Genomic DNA, 12,823 nt, shown 5'->3' with positions numbered 1-12,823 from the left:
GGTATTAAGTGCTTATTATGTGTAAAGCACTGTTCTAAGCGCTGGGGAGGTTACAAGGTGATCAGGTTGTCCCACGGGGGGCTCCCAGTCTTCATCCCCATTTTACAGATGGGGTCACTGAAGCACAGAGAAGTGAAGTGACTTGCCCAAAGTCACCCAGGTGACAATTGGCAGAGCCGGGATTTGAACCCGTAATAATAATAATAATAATGATGGCATTTATTAAGCGCTTACTTTGTGCAAAGCACTGTTCTAAGTGCTGGGGAGGTTACACGGTGATCAGGTTGTCCCACGGGGGGCTCACGCTCTTCATCCCCATTTGACAGAGGATGGAACCGAGGTACAGAGAATAATAATAATAATAATGATGGTATTTGTTAAGCGCTTACTTTGTGCAAAGCACTGTTCTAAGCACTGGGGAGGTTACAAGGTGATCAGGTTGTCCCACGGGGGGCTCACGCTCTTCATCCCCATTTGACAGAGGATGGAACTGAGGCACAGAGAAGTTAAGTGACTTGCCCAAAGTCACCCAGGTGACAATTGGCAGAGCTGGGATTTGAACCCGTAATAATAATAATAGTGATGGCATTTATTAAGCTCTTACTTTTTGCAAAGCACTGTTCTAAGTGCCGGGGAGGTTACAAGGTGATCAGGTTGTCCCATGGGGGGCTCACGCTCTTCATCCCCATTTGACAGAGGATGGAACCGAGGCACAGAGAAGTGAAGTGACTTGCCCAAAGTCACCCAGCTGACAATTGGCAGAGCCAGGATTTGAACCCATAATAATAATAATAATGATGGCATTTATTAAGCACTTACTATGTGCAAAGCACTGTTCTAAGTGCTGGGGAGGTTACAAGGTGATCAGGTTGTCCCACGGGGGGCTCACGCTCTTCATCCCCATTTTACAGATGAGGGAACGGAGGCCCAGAGAAGCGAAGTGACTTGCCCAAAGTCACCCAGCTGACAGTTGGCAGGGCCGGGATTTGAACCCATGAACCCTGACTCCGAAGCCCGGGCCCTTTCCCCCGAGCAACGCTGCTCCATCTCCTCCGTCATCGCCTAGCGGAAAGACCCCGCATCTGGGTTCGGATTCCGGCTCCGCCACGGGCCTGCCGTGTGACCTTGAGCAAGTCACTTCACCGGGCTTCGCTTGCCCAACTGGGAAACGGGATGGGGGGGGCGTCCAGTACCTGCTTAGATTGTGAACCCCGTGTGGGACGGGGATTGAATAATCTGATTCTCGTGTCTTCCCCGGCACCCGGGAGTAAGTGCCCCACCCGTAGTAAGCGCTCAACAGATATTATTTTTGCTACCCCAGCACTCGGGAGTAAGTGCCCCACCCATAGTAAGTGCTCAACGGATATTATTTTTGCTATTGTTACCCAATTTTTGCTGTTATTACCCAGTTACATCGGCTTCATCGAGAGCTACCGCGACCCGTTCGGCTCCCGGGGAGAGTTTGAAGGTACCTTCGGTCAGTGGTGTAGACCGAGCGCTCACCGTGGGCCGAGCACTGTGCGAAGCGCTGGGAGGGTACGGGCCGACGGGAGTCGGGACGCACGTTCCCTGCCCGCAGCGAGCCGATAGTGTGAGCCCACTGTTGGGTAGGGACCGTCTCTATGGGTTGCCAACTTGGACTTCCCAAGCGCTTAGCCCAGTGCTGTGCACACAGTAAGCGCTCAATAAATACGATTGATTGATTGAGAGGTGGGGAGGTGGTTTGTCCCCGATCCTCCGCTTGCCCTGTCCCCGTTTTCTCCGGGGGAGGATCTCTGGGTGGAGCGTCCCGGGGATGGAGGGGTCTCGCGTGGCGAGGCCCGGTCGATTTCTTTTCCTTTTTTCCTTTTTCCCTTTTTCCCGGCCCCGGCAGGCTTTGTGGCGGTGGTGAACAAATCCATGAGCGCCAAGTTTGGGCAGCTGGTGGACAGCGCGGAAGAGCTGCTGAAGGAGCTGCCTTGGCCCCCCGCCTTCGAGAAGGACAAGTTCCTCACCCCCGACTTCACCTCCCTGGACGTCCTCGCCTTCGCCGGCTCCGGCATCCCCGCCGGCATCAACATCCCCAACTGTGAGTTCCTTCGTTCGGCCGGATTTATTGAGCGCCTGCCGTGGGCGGAGCGCTGGACTGAGCGCTCGGGAGTGGACAATACAGCAATAAACAGATACGTTCCCCACCCACGGTGAGCTTAGTTTCCCCCCTCACCCCGCCGCTGAGCTCTGCTCCTCCCATTCCCTCCGTTCTGTTGTAATAATAATAATCAATCAGTCAGTCGTATTTATTGAGCGCTTACTGTGTGCAGAGCACTGGACTAAAAGCTTGGGAAGTGCAATCATCATCAATCGTATTTATTGAGTGCTTACTGTGTGCAGAGCACTGAACTAAGTGCTTGGGAAGTACAAGTTGGCAACATATAGAGACAGTCCCTACCCAACAGTGGGCTCACAGTCTAATAATAATAATGATCAATCAATCAATCAATCAATCGTATTTATTGAGCGCTTACTATGTGCAGAGCACTGTACTAAGCGCTTGGGAAGTACAAATTGGCATCACATAGAGACAGTCCCTACCCGATAGTGGGCTCACAGTCTAAAAGGGGGAGACAGAGAACAGAACCAAACATACCAACAAAATAAAATAAGTAGGATAGAAATGTACAAGTAAAATAAATAAATAAATAAATATACAGAGTAATAAATATGTACAACCATATATACATATATACAGGTGCTGTGGGGAGGGGAAGGCGGTAAGGCGGGGGGATGGAGAGGGGGACGAGGGGGAGAGGAAAGAAGGGGCTCAATCTGGGAAGGCCTCCTGGAGGAGGTGAGCTCTCAGGAGGGCCTTGAAGGGAGGAAGAGAGCTAGCTTGGCGGATGGGCAGAGGGAGGGCATTCCAGGCCCGGGGGATGACGTGGGCCGGGGGTCGATGGCGGGACAGGCGAGAGCGAGGTACAGTGAGGAGATTAGTGGTGGAGGAGCGGAGGGTGCGGGCTGGGCAGTAGAAGGAGAGAAGGGAGGTGAGGTAGGAGGGGGCGAGGGGATGGACAGCCTTGAAGCCCAGGGTGAGGAGTTTCTGCCTGATGCGCAGATTGATCGGTAGCCATTGGAGGTTTTTGAGGAGGGGAGTGATATGTCCAGAGCGTTTCTGGACAAAGATAATCCGGGCAGCAGCATGAAGTATGGATTGAAGTGGAGAGAGACACGAGGATGGGAGATCAGAGAGAAGGCTAGTGCAGTAGTCCAGACGGGATAGGATGAGAGCTTGAATTAGCAGGGTAGCGGTTTGGATGGAGAGGAAAGGGCGGATCTTGGCAATGTTGCGGAGCTGAGACCGGCAGGTTTTGGTGACGGCTTGGATGTGAGGGGTGAATGAGAGAGCGGAGTCGAGGATGACACCAAGGTTGCGGGCTTGTGAGACGGGAAGGATGGTAGAGCCGTCAACAGAGATGGGAAAGTCAGGGAGAGGACAAGGTTTGGGAGGGAAGACAAGGAGCTCAGTCTTTGACATGTTGAGCTTTAGGTGGCGGGCGGACATCCAGATGGAGATGTCCTGAAGGCAGGAGGAGATGCGAGCCTGGAGGGAGGGGGATAATGATATTTATTAAGCACTTACTATGTGCAAAGCACTGTTCTAAGCGCTGGGGAGAGGACAATGCAACGATAAACAGATACGTTCCCTGCCTACGGTGAGCTTAGTTTCCCCCCTCACCCCACCGCTGAGCTCTGCTCCTCCCATTCCCTCCGTTCTGTTGTAATAATAATAATAATGGCATTTATTAAGTGCTTACTATGTGCAAAGCACTGTTCTAAGCGCTGGGGAGAGGACAATGGAACGATAAACAGATACGTTCCCCGCCCACGGTGAACTTAGTTTCCCCCCTCACCCCGCCGCTGAGCTCTGCTCCTCCCATTCCCTCAGTTCTGTTGTAATAATAATAATAATAATGGCATTTATTAAGCGCTTACTATGTGCAAAGCACTGTTCTAAGCGCTGGGGAGGTTACAAGGTGATCAGGTTGTTCCACGTGGGGCTCACAGTCTTCATCCCCATTTTACAGATGAGGGAACTGAGGCCCAGAGAAGTGAAGTGACTTGCCCAAAGTCACACAGCTGACAGGTGGCGGAGGCGGGATTTGAACCCATGACCTCTGCCTCCAAAGCCCGGGCTCATTCCACTGAGCCACGGTACTTCCCAAGCGGTTAGTACAGTGCTCTGCACACAGTGAGCGCTCAGTAAATATGATTGAATGAGTGAATGTTGTCATTCCCAGCGTGCCCAACATGTCAGAAGGACATGGGTTCTAATCCTGGCTCTGCCACGTGTCTTCGATGTGATCTTGGGCAAGCAAGAGAAGCAGCGTGGCTCAGTGGAAAGAGCCCGGGCTTTGGAGTCAGAGGTCATGGGTTCAGATCCCCGCTCTGCCACTTGTCAGCCATGTGACTTTGGGCAAGTCACTTCAATCAATCAATCAGTCAATCGTATTTATTGAGCGCTTACTGTGTGCAGAGCACTGTACTAACCGCTTGGGAAGGACAAGTTGGCAACATCTAGAGACAGTCCCTACCCAACAGTGGGCTCACAGTCTAAAAGGGGCAGACAGAGAACAAAACCAAACATACTAACAAAATAAAATAAATAGAATAGATATGTACAAGTAAAATCAATCAATCAATAGTATTTATTGAGCGCTTACTGTGTGCAGAGCACTGTACTAAGCACTTGGGAAGTACAAGTTGGCAACATAGAGAGACAGTTCACTTCCCTGGACCTCAGTTCCTTCATCTGTAAAATGGGGATGAAGTCTGGGAGCCCCCCATGGGACAACCTGATCACCCTGTAACCTCCCCAGTGCTTAGAACAGTGCTTTGCACACAGTAGGTGCTTAATAAATGCCATCGTTATTATCATTAAGTCACTAACTCCTCTGGGCCTCAGTTACCTCATCTGTGAATGGGGATTAAGAGCGTGAGCCCCATGTGGGACAGGGCCTGAGTTCAACTTGATTAACTTATATCTAGCCAAGCGCTTGCAACGGTGCTTGGCACGTAGTAAACGCTTAACAAGAACTATTATTATTATTATTATTATTATTATAATACTGAGCTCACACTGAGCAGCGTGGCTCAGTGGAAAGAGCCCGGGCTTTGGAGCCAGAGGTCATGGGTTCAAATCCCGGCTCCGCCCCTTGTCAGCTGTGTGACTTTGGGCAAGGCACTTCACTTCTCTGGGCCTCAGTGACCTCATCTGGAAAATGGGGATGAAGACTGTGAGCCCCGCGTGGGACAACCTGATGACCTTATATCTACCCCAGCGCTTAGAACAGTGCTTGGCACATAGTAAGCGCTTAACAAATATCATTATTATTATTATTATTATTATTGTCATTCCCAGCACGCCTCTGCCAATGGGCAGCCCACTCCCCAATATCATTCATTCATTCATTCATTCATTCATATTTATTGAGCGCTTACTGTGTGCAGAGCACTGTACTAAGCGCTTGGGAAGAACAAGTCGGCAACATCTAGAGACGGTCCCTACCCAACGACGGGGCTCACAGTCTAGACGGGGGAGACGGACCACAAAACAAAACATGTGGACGGGTGTCAAGTCATCAGAATAAATAGAAGTAAAGCTAGATTCATTCATTCAGTTGTATTTATTCATTCATTCATTCAGTCGTATTTATTGAGCGCTTACTGTGTGCACTGCACTGTACTAAGCGCTTGGGAAGTACAATTTGGCAACATATAGAGACGGTCCCTACCCAATAGTGGGCTCACAGTCTAGAAGGGGGAGACAGACAACAAAACAAAACATATTAACAAAATAAAATAAATAGAATAGAAATGTACAAGTAAAATAAATATTCATTCATTCATTCAATCGTATTTATTGAGCACTTACTGTGTGCAGTGCACTGTACTAAGCGCTTGGGAAGTACAATTTTATTGAGCACTTCATTACTTGCATACAAGTAAAATAAATATTCATTCATTCATTCATTCAATCGTATTTATTGAGCACTTACTGTGTGCAGAGCACTGTACTAAGCGCTTGGGAAGTCCAAATCGTCAACATATAGAGACGGTCCCTACCCAACGACGGGCTCACAGTCTAGAAGGGGGAGACGGACAACAAAACATGTGGACAGGTGTCAGGTCGTCAGAATAAATAGAAATAAAGCTAGATGGACGTCATTAACAAAATAAATAGAAAATATGTCACCTGTCCCCCCGCCCGTCCTCACCCTTGGCATCAATAGAGAAGCAGCGTGACCTAGGGGATAGAGCACAGGCCCTGGGAATCCGGAGGACCCGGGTTCTAATCTGGCTCCGCCACGTGTCTGCTGTGTGACCTTGGGCAAGTCACCTCGATTCTCCGGACCTCGGTCATAATAATAATAATAATAATAATAATAATAATAATAATAATGACATTTGTTAAGCGCTTACTATGTGCAGAGCACTGTTCTAAGCGCTGGGGGGGAATACAAGGTGATCAAGTTGTCCCAGGTGGGGCTCACAGTCTTAATCCCCATTTTCCAGATGAGGTCACTGAGGCTCAGAGAATTGAAGTGATTTGCCCAAGGTCCCACAGCAGACAGGTGGCGGAGCCGGGATTCGAACCCATGACCTCTGACTCCAAAGCCTGGGCCCTTCCCACTGAGCCACGCTGCTTCTCTACTGAGCCACGCTGCTTCTCTCATCTGGACCGTCTCTATATGTTGCCAGATTGTCCTTCCCAAGCGCTTAGTACAGTGCACTGCATAGAGTAAGCGCTCAATAAATACGATTGAATGAATCTGTAAATATGTATTCTATTTATTTTATTCTGTTACTGTGTTTTGTTGTCTGTCTCCCCCTTCTAGACTGTGAGCCCGCTGGTGGGTAGGGACCGTCTGTACATGTTGCCAACTTGGACTTCCCAAGCGCTTAGTCCAGTGCTCTGCACACAGTAAGCGCTCAATAAATACGATTGAATGAATGAATGAAAATGGGAATCCAGACTGGGAGCATGTTGTCGGGTAGGGACCGGCTCTATATGCTGCCGACTTGTCCTTCCCAAGTGCTTAGCCCGATGCTCTGCCCACAGTAGGCGCTCAATAAATACGATTGAATGATGAGAAGCAGCGTAGCTCAGTGGAAAAAGCCCGGGCTTTGGCGTCAGAGGTCATGGGTTCAAATCCCGGCTCCGCCACGTGTCTGCTGTGTGACCTTGGGCAAGTCACTTAACTTCTCTGAGCCTCAGTGACCTCATCTGTAAAATGGGGGTGAAGACTGTGAGCCCCACGTGGGACAACCTGATCACCTTGTAGCCCCCCAGCGCTTAGAACAGTGCTTGGCACATAGTAAGCGCTTAACAAATCCCACTGTTGGGTAGGGACCGTCTCTATATGTTGCCAACTTGGACTTCCCAAGTGCTTAGTACAGTGCTCTGCACACAGTAAGCGCTCAATAAATTGAATGAATGATCCCCATTTTACGGCTGAGGTCACTGGTTTGTTGCCAACTTGGCCTTCCCAAGCGCTTGGTACAGTGCTCTGCGCACAGTAAGTGCTCAATAAATACGATTGATTGATTATTATCTACTCCAGTGCTTAGCACGGTGCCCGGCACATAGTAACAACAATAATAATAATAATAATAATAATAATAATAATAATAATGGCAATTATTAAGCGCTTACTATGTGCAAAGCACTGTACTAATAATAATAATAATGGCAATTATTAAGCGCTTACTATGTGCAAAGCACTGTTTTAAGCGCTGGGGAATTTACAAGGTGATCAGGTTGTCCCCCGTGGGGCTCACGGTCTTAATCCCCATTTTACAGAGGAGGGAACTGAGGCCCAGAGAAGTGAAGAGACCTGCCCAAGGTCACACAGGTGACAAGCGGTGGAGGGGAATTGGAACCCCTAACGTCTGACTCCAAAGCCCGGGCTCTTGCCAGTGAACCACACTGCTTCTCCATACTGTACTATACTATAGTGTAATATACTATCCCATTCCCAAGCGCTTAGTCCAGTGCTCTACACACAGTAAGCGCTCAGTAAATACGACTGAATGAATGAATGAACAATACCATCCCCAAAGCTTTATCTTCATCTCTTGCTTCATCTCTCTCATATCGTCCAACAGTGGACGAGCCCACTGTTGGGTAGGGACCGTCTCTAGATGTTGCCAACTTGTGCTTCCCAAGCGCTTAGTCCAGTGCTCTGCACACAGTAAGCGCTCAATAAATACGATTGATTGATTGATTGATTGATCGATCTTCCCAGAGGGCGCAGCGAGTAAGTGCTTAACAGGTGCCCCAGTGGTTATTATTTATCGATACCCGCGGTGGACACCCCGGACCGTCTTCTCCATCCCCCCACCCCAAAGCCCCGCTTCTTTCCGGCCCGCACCAGGCCCCCCCCGCCTCTGATCCCGGCTCCGCCACTTGTCAGCTGGGTGACTTTGGGCAAGTCACTTCTCTGGGCCTCAGTTCCCTCATCTGTCAAATGGGGATGAAGACTGGGAGCGCCCCTGTGGGACCATCTGATCACTTTATAACCTCCCCAGCGCTTAGAACAGTGCTTTGCACGTAGTGGAAAGAGCCCGGGCTTTAGAGTCAGAGGTCATGGGTTCAAATCCTGGCTCCGCCAACTGTCAGCTGGGTGACTTTGGGCAAGTCACTTCACTCCTCTGGGCCTCAGTGACCTCATCTGGAAAATGGGGATGAAGACTGGGAGCCCCCCGTGGGACCACCTGATCACCTTGTAACCTCCCCAGCGCTTAGAACAGTGCTTTGTGCTCAATAAATGCCATCATTATTATTATTATTATTATTATTATCCCTGCCCTCCTCCTCCCCCAGATGACGACATCCGGCAGATTGACGGCTTCAAGAACGTGTCCCTGGGGAACGTACTGGCCGTCGCCTATGCCACCAACCGGGAGAAGCTCACCTTCCTGGAAGAGGAGGACAAGGTGGGCAGCGCCCGGGGAGAAACGGGGACCCCCGCGACCCCCCGAATCGCTCTCCCACCCTAATTTCTCCCCTTCTTCCCCCGAGGGAAGGGCCGCGCGTCTCCGATGGCCCTAGCGTGCCGGTCTGCGACGTAGGGGAGGGTCCGAGCGGGGGGCAGCCAGACACCGAGAGTCAATCAATCAATCATTCAATTCATTCATTCAGTCGTATTTATTGAGCGCCTACTGTGTGCAGAGCACTGTACTAAGCGCTTGGGAAGTCCAAGTGGACAACATATAGAGACAGTCCCTATCCAACAGTGGGCTCACAGTCTATTTATTTATTTATTTTGCTTGTGCCTATCTATTCTATTTATTTTATTTTGTTAGTATGTTTGGTTCTGTTGTCTGTCTCCCCCTTTTAGACTGTGAGCCCGCTGTTGGGTAGGGACTGTCTCTATATGTTGCCAACTTGGACTTCTCAAGTGCTTAGTACAGTGCTCTGCACACAGTAAGCGCTCAATAAATACGATTGATGATGATGATGATAAAAGAGCCGAGAAGCTGGAGCCTGTCGGGGACGTCCTTAAGTACGACACGTAAGACGCACTCAGCAAATACCGCAGCTGTTGTTAATGACGATGACGTTTCTTAAGCACTTACTGTGTGCAAAGCGTTGTTAATAATGATAATGATAATAATAATGGCATTTATTAAGCGCTTACTATGTGCAAGGCACTGTTCTAAGGGCTGGGGAAGTTACAAGGTGATGAGGTTGGCCCACGGGGGGCTCCCAGTCTTCATCCCCATTTGACAGAGGAGGGAACTGAGGCCCAGAGAAGTGATGTGACTCGCCCAAAGTCACCCAGCTGACAAGCGGCGGAGCCGGGATTTGAACCCGTGACCTCTGACTCCAAAGCCCGGGCTCTTTCCACTGAGCCACGCTGCTTCACTGTTCTGAGCGCTGGGGAGGTTTCAAGGTGATCAGGTTGCCCCACGAGGGGCTCCCAGTCTTCATCCCCATTTTACAGATTCATTCATTCATTCAATCGTATTTGAGCACTTACTGTGTGCAGAGCACTGTACTAAGCGCTTGGGAAGTACAAGTTGGCAACATATAGAGACGGTCCGTACCCAACAGTGGGCTCACAGTCTAGAAGGTTGGAGAAGCAGCCTGGCTCAGTGGAAAGTGCCTGGGCTTTGGTGTCGGAGGTCATGGGTTCGAATTCCGGCTCCGCCACATGTCTGCGTGTGACCTTGGGGAAGTCACTTCACTTCTCTGAGCCTCAGTTCCCTCATCTGGAAAATGGGGATTAAGACTGTGAGCCCCACGTGGGATGACTTGATCACCTTGTATTCCCCCCCAGCGCTTAGAACAGTGCTTGGCACATAGTAAGTGCTTAACAAATGCCATCATTATTATTATTATTATTAGAAGGGGGAGACAGAGAACAAAACATATTAACAAAATAAAATAAGTAGAATAAATATGTACAGATAAGGTCACTGAGGCCCAAAGAAGTGAAGTGACTTTCATTAATTCATTCAATCATATTTATTGAGCGCTTACTGTGTACAGAGCACTGGACTAAGCACTTGGGAAGTACAAGTTGGCAACATGTAGAGACGGTCCCTACCCAACAGCGGGCTCAAAGTCACACAGCTGACCATTGGCGGAGCCGGAATTTGAACCCATGACCTCTGACTCCAAAGTCCGGGCTCTTTCCACTGAGCCACGCCGCTTCTCAATTATTATTATTTTGCTAGTCCCAGCTCTGCCAGTTCCTTGCTGTGTCATTTATTCATTCAGTCGTATTTATTGAGCGCTTACTGTGTGCAGTTCCTTGCTGTTTCATTTCCTTGCTGTTTCATTTATTCATTGATTAGTATTGAGCGCTTACTGTATGCAGAGCACTGTACTATGAAGTGCTTCTCTGGGCCTGTTTCCTCAACTGTAAAATGGGGATTAAGGCGATGAGCCCCATGTAGGAAATGGACTGTGTCTGACCTGATAGGCTTAATGATAATAATAATAATAATAATGGCACTTATTAAGCGCTTACTACGTGCAAAGCACTGTTCTAGGCGCTGGAGAGGTTACCAGGTGATCAGGTTGTCCCACGGGGGGCTCACAGTCTTAATCCCCATTTTACAGAGGAGGTAACTGAGGCCCAGAGAAGTGAAGTGACTTGCCCAAAGTCACAACTGATAAGTGGCAGAGCCGGGATTTGAACCCATGACCTCTGACCTCAAGGCCCTACTGAGAGCTCACCTCCCCCAGGAGGCCTTCCCAGACTGAGCCCCCTCCTTCTTCTCCCCCTCCTCCCCCCTCCATCCCCCTCGCCTTACCTCCTTCCCTTCCCCACAGCACCCGTATAGATGTATATATGTTTGTACAGATTTATTGCTCTATTTATTTATTTTACTTGTACATATCTATTCTATTTTGTTAATATAATAATAATAATAACAATGGTATTTGTTAAGCGCTTACTATGTGGAAAGCACTGTTCTAAGCGCTGGGGAGGTTACAAGGTGATCAGGTTGTCCCATGGGGGGGCTCACAGTTTCAATCCCCATTTTCCAGATGAGGGAACTGAGGCCCAGAGAAGTGAAGTGACTCGCCCAAAGTCACACAGCTGACAGTTGGTGGAGCCGGGATTTGAACCCATGACGTCTGACTCCAGAGTTGTCTGTCTCCCCCTTCTAGACTGGGAGCCGGCTGTGGGGTCGGGACCGTCTCTAGATGGTGCCAACTTGGACTTCCCAAGCGCTTAGTCCAGTGCTCTGCACACAGTAAGCGCTCAATAAATACGATTGATTGATTGATTGACTCCAAAGCCGGGGCTGTTTCCCCTGAGCCCCGCTGCTTCTCCCGTCTGCCAGAGGAGATCATTTCAAGAGGCGAGGGAGGAGCGGGGAGGCCCCAGGGCGAGCGTGAAGGGGGGAGTTGTGTGTGTGTGTGTTTGTGTCCCCGCAGGACCTCTACATCCGCTGGAAGGGGCCGTCTTTCGAGGTGCAGGTGGGGCTGCACGAGCTGCTGGGGCACGGCAGCGGCAAGCTCTTCGTGCAGGTGAGGAGGACCCACGGACCCTAGACTGCGAGCCCACTGTCGGGTAGGGACCGTCTCTAGATGTTGCCAGCTTGGACTTCCCAAGCGCTTAGTCCAGTGCTCTGCACACAGGAAGCGCTCAATAAATACGACTGATCGATTGACAGGAGGGCAGACGGAGGGAGGGACGGAGGGGGAGCCCCGGGGAGAGGCCGGGACGGTCATCCCCCGTCTTCGAGACTGTGAGCCCACTGTCGGGTAGGGACCGTCTCTAGATGTTGCCAACTTGGGCTTCCCAAGCGCTTAGTACGGTGCTCTGCACACAGGAAGCGCTCAATAAATACGATTGATTGATTGATTGATGGGAGGGCAGATGGAGGGAGGGACAGAGTGGGAGCCCCAGCGAGAGGCTGGGACGGTCATCCCCCATCTTCGAGACTGTGAGCCCACTGTTGGGTAGGGACCGTCTCTGTATGTTGCCAATTTGTACTTCCCAAGCGCTTAGTAAAGTGCTCTTCACACAGTAAGCGCTCAGTAAATACGATTCCTCCCTTCAAAGCCCTACTGAGAGCTCACCTCCTCCAGGAGGCCTTCCCAGACTGAGCCCCCTTCTTCCTCTCCCCTTCCTCATCCCCCCCGCCTTACCTCCTTCCCTTTCCCCACAGCACCTGTATATATGTATATATGTTTGTACAGGTTTAGTACTCTATTTTATTTGTACATATTTATTCTATTTATTCTGTTGAGAAGCAGCATGGCTCAGTGGAAAGAGCATGGGCTTTGGAGTCAGAGGTCATGGGTTCAGATCCCGGCTACACC

The 12,823-nt window shown here is 50.0% G+C and overlaps 1 protein-coding gene across 2 annotated transcripts in view; it reads left to right on the top strand.

Annotated features, from left to right (window-relative positions):
* The window catches only part of LOC119943346 (dipeptidyl peptidase 3-like), a 44,921-nt gene that overhangs the window by 17,679 nt on the left and 14,419 nt on the right, over positions 1 to 12,823 (top strand). For both annotated transcript variants that reach the window (XM_038764260.1, XM_038764259.1), the window contains exons 9-12: positions 1,410 to 1,468; positions 1,874 to 2,068; positions 8,861 to 8,973; positions 11,933 to 12,025. In XM_038764260.1, the coding sequence (XP_038620188.1) occupies positions 1,410 to 1,468; positions 1,874 to 2,068; positions 8,861 to 8,973; positions 11,933 to 12,025 (460 nt within the window). The remainder of the gene's footprint in view (positions 1 to 1,409; positions 1,469 to 1,873; positions 2,069 to 8,860; positions 8,974 to 11,932; positions 12,026 to 12,823) is intronic.

This window comes from Tachyglossus aculeatus, chromosome 22 (genome assembly GCF_015852505.1).
Source record: "Tachyglossus aculeatus isolate mTacAcu1 chromosome 22, mTacAcu1.pri, whole genome shotgun sequence".
Classification (NCBI taxonomy): Eukaryota; Metazoa; Chordata; class Mammalia; order Monotremata; family Tachyglossidae; genus Tachyglossus; species Tachyglossus aculeatus.
The sequence above is the reverse complement of the archived record's forward strand: the minus strand, read 5'-3'. Positions and strand labels throughout refer to the sequence as shown.